The 21,760-nt window shown below is 26.2% G+C and overlaps 3 protein-coding genes across 3 annotated transcripts; all 3 read right to left on the reverse strand.

Annotated features, from left to right (window-relative positions):
- Positions 1 to 309: 309 nt before the first annotated feature.
- LOC122503451 (potassium/sodium hyperpolarization-activated cyclic nucleotide-gated channel 1-like) lies at positions 310 to 9,002 on the reverse strand. The gene is made up of 7 exons (XM_043614001.1): positions 8,930 to 9,002; positions 7,831 to 8,098; positions 7,290 to 7,454; positions 6,249 to 6,944; positions 5,458 to 5,955; positions 945 to 1,085; positions 310 to 721 (listed from the first exon to the last, which is right to left on the reverse strand). The coding sequence occupies exons 2-5, from the start codon at positions 8,061 to 8,063 to the stop codon at positions 5,460 to 5,462; spliced, it is 1,590 nt and encodes a 529-aa protein (XP_043469936.1). The 5' UTR covers positions 8,064 to 8,098; positions 8,930 to 9,002; the 3' UTR covers positions 310 to 721; positions 945 to 1,085; positions 5,458 to 5,459.
- Positions 9,003 to 13,143: 4,141 nt separating this feature from the next.
- On the reverse strand, positions 13,144 to 16,738 carry LOC122503452. The gene is made up of 2 exons (XM_043614002.1): positions 16,584 to 16,738; positions 13,144 to 15,275 (listed from the first exon to the last, which is right to left on the reverse strand). The coding sequence occupies exons 1-2, from the start codon at positions 16,591 to 16,593 to the stop codon at positions 13,150 to 13,152; spliced, it is 2,136 nt and encodes a 711-aa protein (XP_043469937.1). The 5' UTR covers positions 16,594 to 16,738; the 3' UTR covers positions 13,144 to 13,149.
- Positions 16,739 to 19,635: 2,897 nt separating this feature from the next.
- Positions 19,636 to 21,578, reverse strand: LOC122503445. Its single transcript, XM_043613991.1, has 2 exons — positions 21,421 to 21,578; positions 19,636 to 20,250 (listed from the first exon to the last, which is right to left on the reverse strand). The coding sequence occupies exons 1-2, from the start codon at positions 21,428 to 21,430 to the stop codon at positions 19,907 to 19,909; spliced, it is 354 nt and encodes a 117-aa protein (XP_043469926.1). The 5' UTR covers positions 21,431 to 21,578; the 3' UTR covers positions 19,636 to 19,906.
- Positions 21,579 to 21,760: the final 182 nt, after the last annotated feature.

The raw sequence follows: 21,760 nt of genomic DNA on the forward strand, positions 1-21,760 counted from the left end.
TCCCGATTTAATTTTAATTAGTGATAATCAAAAATGTAATAATATATTATACCTATATTTTTAAAATGAATATTCGCGCTTATTGTAATCTTCGTATCTAGCGCATTATAAAAACGTTAAATCTCCGTATTTCGTAAACACTAAGCTTGTCTCACAGTGTATAGCCGCACTAAAAATTTGTTCTCACGCTCCTACCTCTATGGAGAATATTCTATGCCATAAGATGAAAAGCATGTTCACATTTTTTTACACCACACATTTTTATTTTTATTTAATTGTATATTTTTTTATATAATGTGTTGTTTGTGTTTATTATTTTTTAATGTTGAGTGTTTATTCTATATTTTTTACATTCAGTGACATGCATATACACGTAACAAAAATCTCAACGAAAAAACATCAATTCTAACCTCAAAATTTTTTTTGTCATCCTTTATTTTTGTTTTTATGTTTTTTATTGTATATAATGGTTTGATCAAAAATCCCATTATTATTATTTATCTCGAAATTCTCATGCTGGTATGTTTTTTCTACTTTATTATTTTTTGTTTTTTTTCGACGAAATCTTCTCATCTGTCATATGTATTTTTTACAGTCTTAAAGAGTCGTAATATCACGACGAAATGCATAGACGAATTCGAATTTTTTAAATATATGAAAATTCTTTTGTGAACAAAAACACTGTTCTTATTTAATAGACTAAAGGCCACAAAAATATTATCTGTAAATAAATCAATAAATAAAACTAATTCAATAGAAATATAGTGAAACTCTTATGATCATGCCTCATTATGCAGGTTGGCATGGTAACTTACAAGTGTGAGGGAGATAGGAAAATGTTTTATCTGTCTCATTCTTGTTAGATACCATAGTAACCTGCATGACGAAGTTTAATTTTACCATTAAATACCCAAAGTTTTAAAAATTTAGATAAAAAGACTTACCCCATGTCACCGATGCGATGTCCAGTGATGATTCCACAGATCAACCTTCAGCAAACTTCGAAATGTCACAACTACGAATCGTTTCTGAGAGTCCTCGGTTTACAATGTAAATGTATTTAGATGTTGTACCGTCCCAGTCGTCTGAAATATCAAAAAATCGTAAAATGTAAATCTTTACTCGAGTTTTCGATGAAAATAAGATCTTTATACCCACATAGCACAATATCTTGCTGTAAGTTTGTGGTGTGGATTACACGTATGGTTTGTAAGGATAGGGTTGTATACTTGTGGTGAACTTAAGGTAAACTTTAAATTTCCGCCATTACGGTAAGCTTACAAGAAAAGGTTATCGTAAGCTTACAAGTAAAGGTTACTGTAAGCTTAAAGGTAAAGGTTATTGTAAGCTTACAAGTAAAGTTTACTGTAAGCTTACAAGTAAAGGTTATTGTAAGCTTACAAGTAAAGGTTATTGTAATTTTCAACGGCTTGTTAGATTTCCAAAATGGAGCAAGACCAAAAATTTTTTTAAAAAATTTTTTATTTATTTTTTAATTATATTATAAATTATTTTGTAAAGATTTACCTTATTCAGTAAACTTACTACAACCTAACCTCAACCTTACAACTTTATAGTAACCTTACCACAACCTTACCATTTAAGCTTACAATAACCTTTACTTGTAACCTTACAGTAAACTTTGCTTGTAAGCTTACAATAACCTTTACTTTTAAGCTTACAGTAACCTTTACTTGTAAGCTTACGATAACCTTTACTTGTAAGCATACCGTAATGGCGGAAATTTAAAGTTTACCTTAAGTTCACCACAAGTATACAACCCTATCCTTACAAACCATACGTGTAATCCACACCACAAACTTACAGCAAGATATTGTGCTATGTGGGTAATTGTAATAATTTCTAACCCACGCTTTGTATTCGCGAACGTAAAGCATGGGTTAGAAAAGGACAGAGATGTGTGTAAAGGCCAGTTCACAATAGCTTCGCAAACGAAAAGCATGAAATAGAAAATGACACTAATATAACTTTATCCTTTTCTAACTAATGTCTTTACATTCCCAAAGCAGTTATACCTCAACTAATCGATAACTTGTTTTTAAGGTTAGAATCAAACACGAACGTCATTGAAGAAAAGTGCCTTCACAACCAGATTATATTGTCTATAAAAATATAATTTATGTCAATTTTATTAATCCACCCTAACAACAAAAATAGTACAAAAAAATAATCCCCATAATTAAAGTAAAAAAATAAAACCTGTCGATAAATAAATGTTATAAACTTTTAACATAAATTTCTCAACTATAATAATAAAATTAAAACAATAATGTTTACATGAGGTCCAATATATCGAGGAGGATTTAAAATTCCTCTCTTATCACTATACAAGATAGGGATGAGTAAAACTTGTTGAAAACTGGTTTTCCAAGGCATTAATTAACCTCATTTAAGATCAGATTATCATCTTGAATACTATTCGCCTGTCAAGAATCTAACTTCCTTGAAAATTTGCATTTGTTTCTTAGCAAACGACAGAAGTCTATTAACAAATTCCAACTTGAGCATCTTTAATTTTCAAACAACTTTTTTGATAATAAATTAATATATTTATACATATTTATACTTCATAACCCTTCACTATCTTCAATTTTAACACATTAACAGATAATTACACTTACCTATAAATAATTTTTTCTCTCGCAAAAAAAAAAATTATTTACGATTAAAAAGACTTGATTCCGAAAAATAAAAGTTGAAGAAGAAATTAATTTTATGTGGTAATTAATTTTCCTCTTACATTCACTTTAATTAATTCGATGCTAATTTCTATTTATTAGATTTTTCTGCGATACTGCAACTATATCATTACGGGCTTTTTTAAAATATTATTGTTCAACTAGATTAGAATGAAGAAAGGAAATACTTTAAAATCTTGATTTTTTAAATATTTAACGATATATTGATAATAATTTTTTTAAAAAGATAAGTACAAAAAAAAAGTTTTCAGTACTTAAAGGATAAACTTCAACTGTAAATGATACATTTAGCAAGTGTGTTGATATATATGTATTTGCCGAGATGAGGGTAATGAGAAAAGGAGAAATCACTATGCTCGCATCGTTTCCGCTCCGTTAAATGCGTTAACGATCCAAACTTTATACTTGGGTTGAATTCGCGACTGTATAAGAGATAATTATTTCTCCTTTAACATGGCCACCCTTACGATATGCATTTTTTTCCAACTTCAGTTTATATTGTTATTTTAAAAAAATTTCCTCTCTCTGTGTCCTTAAGTAATTTTGAATCGTTTGATAACTATATTTAGAATACTGTTACCTTTCTCAGGCCAATTACGTATTTATAAAATTATTCCAAATCGACTAAATTATTTTTCTATTTTGTTACCGACTGTTGGTAAAGAAGAAATTCTTTTTACCTACAGTCGATAAAACGTGATTTTTATGTTAAGATCGACCGGCTAACTTTGACGAAAGGGATAAGCGTCACTTTGAAGTAAATCCTAATTTGAAAAGTAAAAATTGTATAGATTAATCTAAAATTTACATAAATAATTAAAAAAATTCCGATGATTCTTAAGATTCCGATTTTTAATTCCGATGAAAAGTGGAGACAGTGTCTGTGGGGAAAATGAAATATTTTAATGAAGGGTTAGGTGTTTATCGTCCCCCAATAGGTGCCTTACCAAGCAGGCGCATTGTCAGCCTATTACAATGGATAGCCCACCTCTGCCCTCCTATAAACGTTGCATTGTTACCCTCCTTTAGCCTTCTATTCTTCAACCCTCTCAGGCATTTTCTGCCCATGCGTCGATGCGCACAAACCATTGTTTACCACGAGAGGATCGTCCCTCTGCCATATATACATGAATCGTAATTTTCACCGTTCAACTTTCATTCAAATCCCACAAAGAAATTATTAACACATTATTAATTATTAATTATTAAATTAAATTATTAAGAAATTTTTTTCCGAATTTAAAACAAATAATTTTATCTTAAAAATGTAAAAGTTTATAATTTACTTCTTAGAAAATAATTTAGGGCATATAAAAATTATACACCTTAAATTATAAAAATTTCGGAATTGAAGATAAATTTTTCTAAATGAACGTTTGCGGATAATTTTCCTAGTGAAGGAAAACACGGCTTCAATGGATTTTATCAACTTGAGAAAAAATAATTTTTTACTTATATTTAATAGCATCTTGGCTATTAGCATTATTTGATATTTCCGGTGAATGGAAACATAAAACACTTCCTGCTCTTGCAAACTTAATGTTTAGTTTATTTACGTAACTTTGTCTTCCATTTAGTTGGTAATAAAATTAATGATAATTATAGAAGTAGCGAAAATAATAAAATTTAATTAACAAATTTTGTGAAAAATTGGTCTTCTCGATAATGACACTAAAAACTGCTACGTATCAACTGTCGATAATGTCATCACTTGATATTTCAGATTTCTACTTTATCATTACTCTGAACTAGTGGCACACTCGAATGCATATGTGCCGCCCTTCCGTTTTGATGGCGTTTTCAAAAGTAGTGACACATCTATTAAAATGTTCATAGTTCGTGACATATGAGTAGAAGTCACTAACAAACAACATTTTGCTGGGATTTGGTAAGTGAATTTTTCTGTTTGACAAGACTCGTGTCTCGAGTAATCAAGTTCCTCTTTTTGGTTATTTTCCCTACGGAATTTCCTTTGAGATATTATTCTGAGATTTGTTAATATTATTGGTACTTGTTGATTGAGAATTGATTATTGCTTTTGTCAATTTTTCTAAAATAAAATTAACTGGCGCCTGACTACCGCGTTGGTGCTAAATATTTGATTTGTGACGAATAAGGGGAAATGATTTATTAATCTTTGCATAATTTTTAATTTATCATTAAAACAATTGTTATACTACTAATTATATTAATATTGATCGTTAATAAAAAGCTGTACAAAAAGTGAGGTTAGATTTACACGAAAACAAATATTTCGCGTTATTTGACGATATTTACTGACAAAATATTTATATACTTACTGCTCTGACACTCGCACTTTCATTTTTTTTTTTTCATTTTCGCAGTCAAGAAAAGTACGGAATTATTAAACAATTAATTCTTTAATATAAAAATAAAATCTGTTTTGATTCATTATACTAGAATTATTCCATGAATTATTCTTTATAGTGTCGCGACACAGGCGTTGCGCTGGTGGCGCAGGCGCAGCTTGTGAGAAAGTTTAAGCCCAATACACAATAGATTCGATAACGACGTTCGCGTACGTAAGAGATAGAAGAAGACCTAAAAATATTCCCATCCTTTTCTATCTCATTACGACGTTCGCAAACATCGTTGTCGAATCTATTAACTCAATTGAGCTTATAAGAAGAAAGTGACTTATATAAAATATCGAACTAGGAAATCGAAAGTAAAAAAGATAAACATTTTTTTGAAAATGGAGACCAGATCTACTCACCTTCACTGTGCGTTGAAAATAACCGTCTTTTCGTGACGTTCCATGGCAATTTGCTTGATACGCTCCCAAAGCATCGGATAAGGATGAATAGTTCTTGCGAAATCAGCCCTTTCGAGTCGATAAAGCTCACAGACTTCAACGGCAACAACGCTGGCTATTCTCTTCTCGTCAGGCATCACGAGGGCAATTTCCCCAAAATGAGCGCCATCTTCTAGATGACAGACCTCCTTTCCTGAAGGTGTATAAACCGCCACTGTTCCCGTTGCTATGAAATACATACAGTCCCCAGGTGTATTAGCCCTGACAATTACGTCATTAGTCAAAAATATTTCCGACTTCATGAGTGCAACTATTCTCGCCAGTAATGTTAATGGAATATTGTTGAAAAATGGTACATTCTCCACTAGTTTTCTGCACGAGTGCATTCTTATTTCTTGCCGCATTTGATTCGAGAGAGTGTTGAGAATTTCCGACTCTCTGAAATACTGATGCTGAAATCTACAAAAATAATTTTTGTTAATGACAATTTTATCTTAATAAATCTATCTATTATCTATCTACATATTATTAGTCATAAACTAATAAGATCGAGATAGAAATGCCACGCAAGGGCAGCATATAAGTCACCTATTGACTATCTAGTGGCACATCTATCAAAATGTTATTAGTTCGTGGTGTATGAGTTAATGTCACGAACTAACATTTCTATGCAACAAGCCATGTAACCAACAAAAAAAAAAAACTAACATTTCGTTAAAGACAGCATAAGATACATTTAAGTGTACACCAACCGAAATTCGTAGTAAGAAATAAATCTCCTCTGAGTTTTGCGTGGCAACTGTTTGTATCTCATGTACTGTTGCAGTTCACCAATAGCCGCTTGATACTTGAGTCTAGAACTGTTGGCACTCTGAAAGTACTGCATAATCCTTGCTATCATAATACACAGGACAATGGTTCCCAACAATTGGAAAATGATGATTAAATACTGATCCTCGGCAGTGTAGGCTTCCTCTTTCTGAAATCCGCACCTCGTGAATGTAGCGATAACTCTAATGAAGCACTGATAATACTTTTCCGAATTACTCTCGTTCCAGAGATTTGAGAAATTTATCCACGAGTCCTTGGAAGGGGGTTTCAAAAGTGCTAGGGATGCGACTGCTATTGGAATGATCCAGAACAAACAGGCTTGCCAGTGAATGAGAATTGTGGCCCAGAAGAAAAAATTGAATATTTCATAAGGCGTTGTGTGAAAATCGTAGGCTAGGGCAAGATTCCGAATGTAGGAGTAGATACTGAAGATGCGGAATATCACCAGTAGGGAACAGTACTCCCGGAGGATGATCGTCTCATCCCAGGCGAAGATGAAGAATAGATCTGTTGGACAGGAACCAATGATGTCTGGAATTAATGTTCCCGGGTAGATGTAGTGGCGAATTCGTTTTGATTTCTCCATCATAACTATTCTCTGAGTCTCATCGAAGTATCTAAATAGAAAATGTATCTAAATAAAAGTTTTGTAGGCATTGTGCATTGGCCTTAACACGGACAATTCCTAGCTTCGTTAAGTTGTCAATTCACGGAAAAAGCATTTCACAGAAAGAAAAGACGATCAGATTTTGGGGTTAAGAATAGCGATTTCAATAGAAAATTACAAATCGAGTGATCCGAGAAATATTGAATACCAATGGAATTTAAAAAGTGCTTTTAAAAAAACAAGGTATGTATACAACAATATTTAACGTAAATCGTAAATCTATTTCGAACAAATGAAATTTCATTACAACTGACACAATAATAAGGCGAATATTATAATTATTAATGCAACTCACCCTGTCATTAAATTCACAAGAATATCGCAGCATAGAATAAAGTTTAGAGAATTTTTTGCCAATGTCCAATAAATGCTGACTGTGGAAATATTAAATGCTGCCTGGTAAGGGAAAATAACGAAGCAAATGATCATAATAATTATCATCATGATATTCCACCAGTGCCTGGAACAGATTTTAATGTTTTGTAACTTTTTTCAATATATAAAAAAACTGTGATGGGACAATGTTTCACTGCAATAATATTAAGAAATTCTCTATAATAATAAAAACTAAAATTAACATTTAGTTAAATTGAATTTTATAACATTTAAGTAGTAAAAAAATAAACGAGCAAAATTGAATCGTAAATAAGAAGGAAAAGAATGAACGTCTGTCATTTTATTGCAAGGTTGGGCAGTCAAAGAATTATAAAATCAACCAGTGGCTAAAGGTGCTTCCACAACAATATTTTAATATTAATTACATTCTCCATTTTGGGAAAGTAATTCGATCTCGTAATAAATTTTTATATCCACATAATTTTATTTTTCAAACCCACCTGAATAAACTAAAGGGATGAATGACTTCCTTAAAGTTTCGCAAGTGCCGGCGCTTCTCATAATTGATGGAAAAATTACTTCTGAGATATTTTCGAGCCAAGGGAGATTTATTGGAGGCCATAATAAATCTTCGGAAACAATCAAGTATTTTTCGTAAAGGTCCACGACCCGGAAGGAATAGAAGATCATCTTGTTTAACATTAATCTCACAATCATGATCGACACGTAACATTATTGAGTTTTTTTTTCAACAAATTTTTCTTTTCTCTGTGAAAAGTTATTAACCTCTCTGACAATTCGTAGATTACGAACCAAAATAATAAATAAACAATTGAAAGCTTGCTATATTTAAAAAAACGAAATTCTTATTTTAAAGTAGGTTAAAAATTAATTTAAATAATATAATAAATTATTATAAATAATTAAAAAATAAAATGAATGAATAATAAATAAACAATTAAAAGCTTTATATATTAAAAAAACCAAATTCTTATTTTATGAGTAGGTTAAAAATTAATTAAAATAATATAATAAATTATTTAAATGAAATGAATAAATAAATAATAATATATAAATAAAAATATATAAAATATACCCCAGTAGCACGTAATATTACAGCAATATTGAGAACACTGCATTAACATTACAAATCGTCGAAATCTTCTTTCATAATTTTTAATTCTTAGTTAGCGAAAAATTGTACGATATAATTATATAATTATCTAAATAATAAAGAAAATCTTTTTACAAAATTTTATATATTAAATTACAAATAAATTGAATCAGCATAAGTGTGTAAATGAACAATTTAGTAGATGAATTTTTGTTAAAATTAAATATAGATATTTAAAAAATATAACGTAATGAGAAACGTATTTTAAATATTTAATTTTATTGACCAAATCTAAATATTTTTATATTGTCGTACTCGTGACATCTGTGTAACTTTCACGAAACCCTTACAATGTTTCCTCGTCATCGATTTCGTCATTTCTTGAATGTTTATAATTATTTTCTTGAATATTAAAAATTTTTTTTGGAAAATTAAAGAAAAATTTTATTAAGTAATTAAAATTTTGTTAATTCAATTTAAATTACCAGAAAGTTTATCTTTGAAAAACATTCTTTATCATTCATCGATAATATTGCTCCTTAGGTAACGAGAAGTTACCAATGCGCGGAATTACGCTTGGTGGCCAAAAGGCTAAATTGCCATTTTGCTAAACCACGCACAGCAAAACTGTTTTACCGACTGAGTGTTTCGAACCTAACCTCTTACTGTGTAAAATTTTAATTTAGCGAAATGGCAATTTAGTCTTTTGGCCACCAAGCTTACTGCTTGTAGATTAAAAGAAGAGCAATTTTCTCTCTTACCAACTGAAGAGATTTAAAATCAAATTTTCTGTAAATTTATAATTAATTTTAATTCAAATTTGACGAATGCACAAATAAATATAAATAATTATATATATGTAACAAAAATTTTTATTTATCAACAATTATGACTGCGTGAACGTGACAAATTATTTAATAAAATTATGTTTGCATCAAAAGTGATAGATAAGAAAGACTTTGACGATATTTTGATATTTACATTTCATATATACTAATGCAAATTTTAAAAGTACATATTAAAGACGTGACACAAAGAATATACAAACACAATTTTTTCTTTGTCATAAAAGCAATTAAACTTTAATCTCATATTGTAGTACATATCTGAATAGTGATTTTACAATATCCTATAAATTTTCTTTTCTTAAAAATGTTACATTGTTACTTATAAACCTTTTTTTATTTCAATTTTAATTTGAAATAAAGTACATTAGATATTTTAATTTTCAGCGTTGAAAAAAAAAAGTAATTAGAATATTAAAACAACTTTAAGTAATTGTAAAGAAAACTTTTTATTGTATCTCAAAAACCTACATTTTTTTATTAATAAAATATTCAAAAATTTTCTTTTTTTCGTTATAGTTAATTTATATGATAGAATTTGATTCTTTTCTCTTGAAGATATTTATTGTATGAATTTGGATATAAAATAAAGAAATGAAAATTTAGAAGACAGTTGCATAAAAAGTTGTTAACTTAAAAGTGACAATCAAAAAATTTACAATGAGAACAAATTTATTATTTTTATGCTTATTTATTTGTTTTTTTATTGGGATTGAATGTCAATTTAGAAGCAAATATCAAGCAAGAGGTATAAAAATACATACAATATTTATTAATTATTATAAAAATATTTTAGTTTTGAGAATTTTATATTTTTAAAATGGCTTTCAAAAATGTTTATTATAGAGTTTTTATGAATAATTAAATTCTTTTGACAAGTTTCTTTAAATTTTTTGAAACTAATGTTTTTTAATAGTTTTAATTAAAAATTTAGAAAATAATGAATTAAACAATGAATTTTTTCAATTTTTTAAAATAATCTTGTCTGAGAAGAATTTTTTTTTCGACGAATTTTAATAAAATTTTTAAGAATAATTATATTTTTCGAGAAATTCAATTAAAATTGTATTAAAAATAATTGAAATGTATATATAATTTATTTGTATAATTCAATATTGCCCCAAATTTGTGATGCAATATTACCCCAAATTTAAAATAATATTTATTTTTTTTATAAAATTTTTTTTCTTTCGCAAGTTCACTGTGCTTTCTGGGGAATAAAAAGAATTTATCAAGAAACAGAAGAAGTTGAGTGTCAAGTGCGAATACGTTATGGAATAAATGAAGGGGAAAGCAATCAAGAATCAGCAATTTGCCTCGAACGTCGATGGTACTGTGATGATGAACTTCCCTAAATTTTTACCACATTTTATACATTTATTTATTATTTATATACAATTTGAACAAATTTTAAAATAATTTTTTTAAGTATTGAAATAAAATTTTTGAAAAATAAAAAAAAATTGAAATATTTCCCAAGAAAAAATTTTTTTTTCACCCGAGCAGCATTTTTTACGAAAAAAACCTACAAATAAATGAAAAATTCACGTGTGTTAAAGAATAGTTAAAAAATTATTATTAATATAAGCGAAATCGTGAAGTAAATTAAGATTTAAATATAATAATTGAAAAATTAATTATATTGAATTTTATATCATTATATAAGTGAATAATTCCAAATACCTTACTTTCGATAACAGTAGAGCTATAACATTTATCAAATTTCTGTTATTATATTATTTATATTTACTAAGAGATTATTTTTGTTTTTATTTAGATTTCACTGTTTGTAAAATTCTTCAAGTTTGTGATAAATTATATAACAAAGAAAAGTAATCTGCCAAAAATTTTCAATTTATTTATATTACATATGTACTTTGTAAAATTTTAATTATTTAAAAAATTATGACGAATATAATGAATTTTAATACATTTTATTCAATGAATTAGAATTATTTTTTAAAAAATTTTATAAAATCAATTATTTTAATAAATTTTGATAAAATTTGTTTATAAGAATTTAATTATTTTTAATACAATTTTTGTTAAATTCTCCGAAAGAATTTTATTATTTACAATACAATTTTTATTAAATTCCTCGAAAGAATTTAATTATTTTCCAAATTTTTAATAAAAAATTCTTCAAAAAAATTTAATTATTTAAAAATTGTGTTAATAAAATTCTTTGTAAGAATTTAATATTATTTTCGCATAAATAATACAATTTTTTGCAGGATTTCAATTATTTTTAATTTTAATATAATTTTCAAAATAATCCCTCGAAGAATGTAATTCATTTTTTAAAAATTTTATTAAAAATTCTGTGAAGAAATTCAACTAGTTTTAAAAATTTTTATAAAATACTTTACAAGAATTCAATTTTAGAAAATAATGGATTATTTTTTTTTTGTGTTTAAATATTTGAATTCTTGTAGAACTTTCCAGGAAGAATTGAATTAAAAGTAAATTTCAGATAAAATTGTAAATAATAATTAAACATTAGTATTTAAATGTTAATAATAAATTAAACAATCGAATTCTCCTGGCACTTTTTAACAATAATTGAATTAAAAATTACAATTGTAATTTTTTAAAAAAATTAATAAAATTTCAAAAAGGTTTCACAATTAAAATTATTTAAAATATTAATTCCTTTAAAAAAAAAAAATATTTAATTAGGTATTTATTTCAGAAAAATCATTCGCAAGAATTGAATAATTTAATTTTGGGAAATTATGAAAAAAATTAGTCTTTTGAAAAATTGTACCTAATTAAATTTTTTTCATGATTGTTAAATTTCTGTAAATAATTTAGAAAAATTAAATTAAATTTTCAGTTAAATTTTTATAAATAAAATTTCTTGCTCCTATTTCTAAAAAGTTTTAATAACTTTTTTAATTTCACTTTTTTTATTTTATTTTCTTAAATTGGGGTTAATTATTGTTGTGAAATTGTATTTAAAATTAAATTTACAATAAAATTAAATTAAATGTTTATATTAATTTAAATGACATTAAATATTTTTTTTTAATTTAGATATAATTTCAAATATTCTATTTTTGCAATAGAATTAGATTAAATGTTTAATTTAAATGCTATGAAATATATAATTAAACATTTTTTTTATTTTTAGAAATAAATTTAAATATTGAAACTTAAAAAATTTCAAATTAAAAAAAAATTATTTTTTGCATTATTGCAACTAATTTTTTTGATATTTTCTTTACAAATAGATATTTAAAAATTGCTGTTAGTAAATGATAAAAAAATCCTTTATTTGTTCATTTGTATATCAAAATTTTTTTTACTTTACTGAAAGAAAATTTTTATAATTAAAATTAAATTGGAAAATTTCAACTATAAATTAAAAGTTAGAATTGAACATTTCTTTTTTCTTTACTGTATTATTGAAATTTTTGTAATTTTTTTTTATGTCATATCTATATAAATAAATTATATTCTATTTAGTGGAGGAAATAATTAATGATTTCCAATTGTATACATGTAAAAAGTTTAACAATTTATTGATTCAAAAGTTGTACAGATATTTTACGTATCTAAAATTCAAATGCGTCAATTTAGTGTCAATAAAAATCGTGTTCCATTGTTAAAAGAAATAAAAAAATTTTAATTTTTAATTTTAAATATTTGTCTTTGTTTACAATTGCCAGTTATTTTTCAGTCTTTCAACAACTATACACTAGAAATAAATTATAAAAAAAATCACTAAATCTATATACTTTCGTGTCACACTTGAATTTTTGTTAAACTTTTCAGAGCAAACCACGTCAAAATTTGTCAGTCTTTAATAAATTAGAATTTTTTTTTGTTTCTTGTTTGCGATTTATATTTTCTTTATTTTATTCTTGGTTTGCTGCAGTCTCCGTTACAGTGTTTCCTTGTGGTGTAACTTGGCTCTCAGCTGGTTGTTCAGCTGGGACACTCAGGTTTTCGGTTTTTTCTTTTAATGGCGCATCAGTTGTTTGTTGACTTTCGATTGGTTGTTTGTTAACCTGGACGGTTCCTTGGCTTTGACCTGGCTTCTTTTCGATTTCTACAGTGGTTGTCGTCTCCGTGTTTTGGTTATTTGCACTATTTGCCACGAATAGGCCAGGTTTGACCGTGTTTATTACATTCACCGAACTCGCAACTGGTATTTTGTCACTTTCCTCGATTTTCACCAAGTTTGGGTTTGGTAACGTTGGTTGTTCCATTTTTGGGTCCACATTGGCGGAAAGCTGGCTCTGGCTAGTTTCCTGAATTGGATAGCTGACGAAATTCACTAGAAATCGGTTTGGTTGTTGGTAGAAGAAGTCGATGTTTCCTGCGAGCGAGGCGGGTTTTTGGTTGGTGGTCATGGTTGCAACAGGGCTCTGGCTAGTTTGTGAGCTGGCGATGAAATTTTGTGGTAGGGTAATGGTAGATTCCAAATTTTGAGTGGACTGTTGGTTCGCCATCCAGGCTCCATTTGACTGACTGCTGACGTAATATTGCTGAGCTGAGTCTGCCTTGGGTGTTTCTTGGCTCTGAATGGGCTGCTGATTGATGATCCAGGTGGGGTACTGAGTTTGCTGATTGTTTAGGGTCGCAAATTGGATGGTGGGGGAATTTTGAGAGGGGGAAATATATTGATGAGTGGAAACTTCTGGGGTTTGAGGGGACTGCTGACTGAGTGACCAGGCTGAATATTGGCTCTGAGTTGGCTGCTTATTGACGGTCGGGGTTTCTGGCTGGGTGGTGACAACGTTTTGTGGTAGGGAAACGTATTGATAGGTGGTCTCTACCTTGGGTGCAACTGGGGTTTGAATTGATTGCTGTGTCCAGGTCGTGTACTGGCCTTGAGCTGGCTGCACATTCACAGTTGTTTCCGGGTGACTGGTGACGACTTTCTGTGGTACAGAAACATATTGATAACTGGTCTCAAACTTGGGTGCAACTGAGTGTTGAATTGGCTGCTGTGTGAAGGTCGTGTACTGGCTCTGACTTGGCTGCACATTCACAGTTGTTTCCGGTTGACTGGCCACGAAATTTTGTGGTAGGGAAACTACCTTGGGTGCTACTGTGTTTTGAACTGGGTACTGTGTCCAGGCTGTGTACTGGCTTTGGATTGGCTTCACAGTTGTTTCCGGTTGACTGGTGACGACTTTCTGTGGTACAGAAACATATTGATAACTGGTCTCAACCTTGGGTGCAACTGAGTGTTGAATTGGCTGCTGTGTGAAGGTCGTGTACTGGCTCTGACTCGGCTGCACATTTACAGTTGTCTCCGGATGACTGGCGACGAATTTCAGTGGTTGAGAAACATATTGGCTTTCCACCTTGGGTGCAACCGTGTTTTGAACTGACTGCTGTGTCCAGGCTGTATACTGGCTCTGACTTGGCTGCACATTCACAGTTGTTTCCGGTTGACTAGCCACGAAATTTTGAGGTACAAAAACATACTGTTGACTGGTCTCCACTTTGGCAACTTCCGGAGTTTGGAAAGGCTGAATCGAGGCTACATGTTGGCCTTGACTAGGCAACTGACTGCTGACGAAATTTTGAAAAACTGGAGTATATTGTTGTGTCTCCACCTTGGGTACATCAGGGGTCTTAATTGGTTGCTGATTTTGAATCCAGGTCGTATACTGGGTGTGAGCTGGCTGTTGATTCACTGTCGAGGCTCCAAGCTGGCTGGTCACGTAGTTTTGCAGCATTGGTTTAAATTGACTAGACTCCACCTTAAGGACATTGGGGCTTTGGCTAGGCTGCTGACTGACAACTACTTGTTGCTGATTCAAGTCCATTTTCGCTACCTGCTGATTTTGATTCAACTGCTGACTGACAAATATTTGTCCAAGTGGCTGGTATTGATTGATTTGACCATCAGTGTCGACTGATTGTTGAAGCGAAGCCGTTTCGTAATCATTGCAATTAATGTACCAGCATTTATAAGTTTGCCCCGATACAGCCAGTGCAACACTGAGCAGCAAGAACTGACTCGCAACTGAAAAAAAACACAAAAAATTAATATTATTACATAAATATTTTTAATAATTATTATTATAACAGTTGTAATAAATAAATTATATTTAATAAATAAATAATAATAATGAATAAATAATAATTACAATAAGGGGCCATCCACATATTACGTCACACTATTTTTGGACATTTTTACCCCCCCCCCTCCCCCTTAAAATGTGACGTAATATGTGGATGGCCCCAAATAAATAATAATAAATAATAATTATAATAACAAATAATAATAAATAAACAATAATGAAACATTAAATATTTAAAAAAAATTAATTTTTGTCCAGACAATAAATTAACATCAAATTAATACAAATAGTAAATAAAATTATAATCCAATATTTAATATTTCAACAAAAAAAATTTTTGTCGAAACAATAAATTAACATGAAATTAATACAAACAGTAAATAAAATTACAATTAATCTTTAAACGAATCAAAAACAAAAACACTGGAGAATGTATTTAAAGTAAACAAATATCGATTTCCATTTCTGGTAATTTTACAAATTCTTAAAATATTTGAAAATTTTTCAAATAATATTTATTAAAATAATAATACTTCAGAAAGTTGAAATCAAAAATTAATAATTTTATAATTAAATAAATTATTAGGTATTTATTTAAAAATTTGCAAATTGAAGTGAAAAACTAATTTCTAGTACAATAAAAATTATTTTACACAATAGAAATTAAAAATTAACATTTAAAAAAAAATTTTCTGCTCTCATAAATTTAAAATAATTCAAGTTAATTTAATGATAAATTCTCAACAAGTATAAAATGAATAAATTATAATTAAAAGTGATACAATTTTCATCAAACGTAATAATTATGATAGAATATAATGAAAATAAATTTAATCCTAAATAATAAAATAAAAAATAATAAATTAAATATTAGATAAAATATTGAATTAAAAATTAATTTAAAAATATTAAATAAAATAAATATTAATAAATAAATAAATAAAAAATAAAATTAAAATTAAAAATAATTTCAATAAATACCCGGAAGATTTAAGTAAATAAAAATAAGTAAAAATAAATAAACAAAAAGAACTAAATGAAATAAAAGAAAAAAAAGAAAACTGAATAAAATAAGAATAGAATAAAGTATAAAAGAATGAAATAAAATAAAGAAATTGTTAATTTAAAGAATTAATAAAAATAAATTGTAAAAATGATTAGTATTAAAGTGATAAATCATTTTAATGTAAAATAAGGTTGAAAAAGAAAAAATTATTTTTAAAAGAATAAAATAAAATTGATTTACTCACTTAAACGCATCTTCAATGGAATGTACAATTTCCTGGAGATTATGTCAATACTCCAAACACCACAAGAACAGTTTGGAAACTAATTAAGTTCTGAACTTGAGACCCTAGGACTACCTATATAAACCCTGACTATTATCGTTATTTAATCACAAAGTAGGAAAATAAACACTTATAAATCTTTATAATTCTCCAAATAAATTCTTATTTTCTTCAATACATTTCACAACTAAATGATATTGTCATAAATTTTTTCATCAGGGGCGGCTTTTTATTTTTGAAAAATTGTCCTATTTTTCACTAATATTTTCTTTATTTTTACAAAATTAAATATTGTATATTAATATTAATTAGCGATAAATTTTTAAATAAATAATAAATATTACTAAATAATTAATAAATATTCAAGTATATATAATAAATATTACAGTTTATTATTAACTTTAAAAAATGAATTAATAATAATAAATAAAATAAATCATTAAATTTATTAAAAACCGAGTGACAAAATCAAAGACTTCTAAATTTTTTATTAACAAATTGATAATACTATAAAATATTAATATTCGATATTAATATTAATGATATTTTAGATTATTCAAAACTTATAATTCATTCACAATTATAATAATTAATAACATTAATGCTATAATTAATTATTCAAAATATTTCATTTTTGATTCATTCATTCTTTTTAGTGCCTAAATATAAAAAAATAATAATAATTAAAAAATATTAAATTATTATTTATATTATTAATAACCTAGACTAATGTTATTCAATTTAATGTTTATATCTTTATTTATTTGACAAATTAAATCAAACGTTACGTTAAAAAGACGATTAAAAAATAAACTTTTTATTATTTATAATTAAGGGAAAATTTTATCAATAAAAAAAAATTAATAAATTTGAAAAACTTTTCTTAAATTTACATTTTTAATTTATTCACAATTATCTTTGAATTAATTTCTAATTCTTTTTTGGTTTGTATCAAAATAAAACTCTAACGTACAGGATAAAATTTCCATAATAAAAATATGTAAATAAATGAAATAGTTCCATAAAATTATCAAATAATCAAATTAATTTAATTAAAATTTTCCTCAATTTCAATTTAGAAAATAATTGGAAAATAAATTTTTCCAACAAAAATAATATTTGTTAATATTTATTAAAAGAAATTTATAAATTTAAAATTTATCGTTAAGGAATGAAAAGTTTGAAAAATGTTTTTAAAAAATATTTTTAATTAAATGCAACGTTTCGCTCATATTTTTGTAGTTTTACCAATTTTTATTTTTTAAACTAACAAATTCTCTTTTATAGTCTTTTAGTGGATATTATCTTTTTTACTCTTTAGAAAAAAAAGAATTATAAATAAAAAATATCAATTAGAATAAAAGATATTATTCACTTTAAAATATGATAAAAAATTTTCAAATTTTTATTTCTAATGTAGATTTATATTTCTTTTAATTTGGTCTTCAAGTAAATTATTTTAAAATCTTAATATTAAATCAAGATTAAAAGAAAAGAAATAAAATATCAAATTTTCTTATTAAATAATTTTTATTTGTTTTTAAGTGAAATTTAATTATGAAAATAAAATTAGACCGATTAATATAAACATCAAAACGAATTTATTTTAAAAATATCTACAAAATGATAATTAAAAAAAAAGATATAGACTATTGTTGTTTTGCAAAATTAAAAAATAAAAATTTTAAAGTAATCCATTTATCTATAGGGTAAATGCACTAGTAGTCGGACACTTAAGGATACAATCTTAAATTATGCTTTTTTTCTTGAAATAGCAAATATCTACTGTGTTTATAAGCACATTATTAATTAAAGGAGTTCTTCAGGATTAAAAATCATATAAATTTGTTACAAATAGTTGAGTATTTAATAAAATATAAACATTTTAATAAAAAATTACGAATGCTTTAGTAGTCGGACACTTTTTTTCCTTGTTTCTATAGTCGGACATCTGTCAGATATTTTGGATTTATAAAGTAAAAAAGATAATTTTTTAATTGCTATCTGCTGGAAAATGGAATTAAAGCATATTAGAAGTTATTAATATAATATTTAAACCCTATAAGTTTTAATATTTATGATTAATTATCAACAAAACTTTGTGCCACTCATCGCGCTACTCGAAAATGGTTGTATCTATAGTCGGACACCATGATTTTTAAAACATTAAATAAAATGTTTCTTGTTTAATTATTTTCGAAAATAACACTATTTTAATAAAATATAAACTTCACACATTTGTCTAGTATACTTTTTAAAGTAATTATCACAATGCATTATTATTTATTTGCCAAAAAACACGAAAGTGTCCGACTACTAGTACTGTCCGACTATACCCGCACTTACCCTATAACAAATTAAGTAAAATTATTTTTTAATTACACTGTTAAAAAACAGTTAAACTGTTAAAAACTGTTAATTACACTGTTTAAAAAAAATGTATTGTTTAAAATTTCAAAAGGCGAAAAAATTTGATTTATTAAAAGAATATTTTTTGGTTCTTAATTTGTTTTATTAATCTATCATTACTAATTATCATTACTAATAGTAATTTAATTGATTATTTATTATATTATTTTTATTATTTGTTAAATTATAAAGAGTAAATTCCTACAAAAATGCAGATTATTTGAGAGAATTTTTTTTTTTAATTTTTTAAATTAAAAAATTTATTTGAAACATAAAATAAAAATTTATTATTTTATTTAAATTCTCTATTATAAACAATTTCTAATCTATTTGTGTTTAAATTCTATTAGTTACTGTTTAAAATTTGAAAAGTTTAGAAAAAATAATTTATTGTTTAATTCTTATAATATAGAGTTGAAATATTAAAATTTTAAAACTTTGAAATATTTGAATTTTCGATTTTTTAGAAAAAAAAAACAAAAAAAAAATTAAAATTATTTTATTTTAAAGACTCTTTAAATTGGAATTAGTAAAAATGTTATAAAAAAATGGAAATTGTGAAAAGGAAAGAAATGACAATTTTCTGCTTGCAGAAAAAATTATATAATTTGTTAAAATTTTTATTGCACAAGAAATGTTTACATTCGTTTTGTCTTCTGGTAAAACAAGATTATTATATATAAGACATATACATATTTCTATTCATAAAGAAGAAAAATTTACAATATTTTTTTTTTAATTAATCATTTTTTTTTAAATATAACATTAAACGAAATTATGTACAATTAAAATTTCACATCGTCAAATAAACGGGTCACAAAAAAATAATATTTCAATATATTTTTTCCTACTTTTGATTAAAGCAGAGTTAAATTTTATTTGCGAGGCCTTTGGGACCCGTAAGATCCGTAAGTTCCATAAGAACCGTAGGTACCGTAAGAAGAGTAAGAATAGGTCGTGTCACACATTGGATAACATGGTGCAATGTAAATTGGATAGTAAATAGATGGAGCGAAGTCCTCTGGTTCAAAATAGGAGAAATAATCGCCTTCGTCATCGTAGTAGTAATACTTCTTCCTCTTTATTTTCCTGCATTCATCAGAACAGTCCTCTTCAATTTCATATTTATATTTAATTGTGCATGACACTTTACTGTAGCACCTGGATCTTTTCGCTGTTGCTACCAGCGCAAGGGCCAACACTAAAAGTAGGATCAAGCCTGAAACAAATATCAAGAAGAAAGATTAGTCCACTATTATTTTTTCAAAAAAATTATATTTATAAAAAAAAATAATAATAATATAATAATTTAAAATACTTTTTAATTATAAAAAAATAAATGAATTATGGATATATAATGAAAAATTGAAGATACATCGTAACACTTCAAATATTACTAAAATTAAAAAAAATTTTATAAATATTTTTAAAAATAGGTATTCTATTATATATTTAAAATATATGCTTTATAGAATTTCATATTTTATTTTATCTTATTTACTGGTTTCTAAAGTTAGCGTCGATTCTGAGCGTCGAGAAACATTTTCTTTACAAAACCAAAAAAATGAAACAATTTTTTAAAAAATTTTAAATTAAAAATTAATTTGAAAAATTTTTTTAATCCCCTAGTGAATGGAAAAGGTGAAATTAGAAATACACTTCGTCTCAAAGCATCGTAAATAATAACAGTATTTTCGAAGTTAAAATTCCACGCTAATGGACGCTAACTTAAAGTAATCTATTAAAATAATTTATTATTTTTAAAATATGTAACTATGTTAAAAATATTTAATTAAAAATACAAAAAAAATTTTTTTTTTTTATTAAAATATCTAATTATTTTTAAAAATATGTTATTATGTTTTAAATTTCTTCCTATCTTTAAAATACATTATGTTTCAAATTTCTTATGTTTAAATTTTAAAATACTTAATTATATTTAAAATATTTAATAACATTTCAAATTAAAGAAGAAAAGAAAATTTGGTGCATTAAAATGAACAATATTTAAAATTTTTAAAAAGTGAATTTCAATTAACTACTTAAAATTAAATGTGAAATTAATTTAAAACATCAAAATATTAACTATATTTAAAAATTTTGTAGAATGTTAATTTCAGATATTAACTGCATTATTAAAATTTAAGAGAAAATTAATTTTAGAAAATTACTTTTAAGATATTAATTATATTTAAAATAAATTTAAAGAAAAAAAATTAATTGTAAATATTTGCAAAATTGAAGCATTTAATACAAAATTCAAAATTTCAAATAGGAATTAAAAGCTATCAAATAAATTTTCAATCGCAAAAATAATTAATAATTTAATAGAAATAATAATAATAATAATTTGTTAATTTTTATGTTAATAGTAAAAATCAAAACTTACTTGTACGCATTTTGAACTGTAGTCAAAAATAAAACCCTCGTCTCAATTGCAGTCAGTGAAGTGATTTGGTTTGCGAAAATTCTTCAACTAAAGGATCAGCAAGCAACACTCCCCACTCTTTTCTTTTAGAGCCCGCCCCTAAATTCAAGTTTAACGAAAGAGAGGGGGGTCTTAGGATCAGCAGAAAAAATTTACTTATTGTATGCAATATTTTTTACATGGGGGGGGTTTAATTTTCAAAAAAAAAATGTCTTACGTAATTTATAAAATACCATTTTCCTAAAACCCAAAAAAAAAAATTTTTAGTCAGAGCCAACAAAACTTTTTATTTGTTTCAAAT

This window comes from Leptopilina heterotoma, unplaced genomic scaffold (assembly GCF_015476425.1).
Source record: "Leptopilina heterotoma isolate Lh14 unplaced genomic scaffold, ASM1547642v1 Lhet_262, whole genome shotgun sequence".
Classification (NCBI taxonomy): Eukaryota; Metazoa; Arthropoda; class Insecta; order Hymenoptera; family Figitidae; genus Leptopilina; species Leptopilina heterotoma.

Bases quoted from the DNA above. Each gene is read 5' to 3' on its own strand.
- LOC122503451 (XM_043614001.1), bottom strand. From the start codon at position 8,063: ATGTTACGTGTCGATCATGATTGTGAGATTAATGTTAAACAAGATGAT. The intron at 7,455-7,830 runs GTGGGTTTGAAA...AATCTGTTCCAG, and splicing joins CATCCCTTTAGTTTATTCAG to GCACTGGTGGAATATCATGA. The intron at 6,945-7,289 runs GTGAGTTGCATT...TTTTCTATTTAG, and splicing joins CTTGTGAATTTAATGACAGG to ATACTTCGATGAGACTCAGA.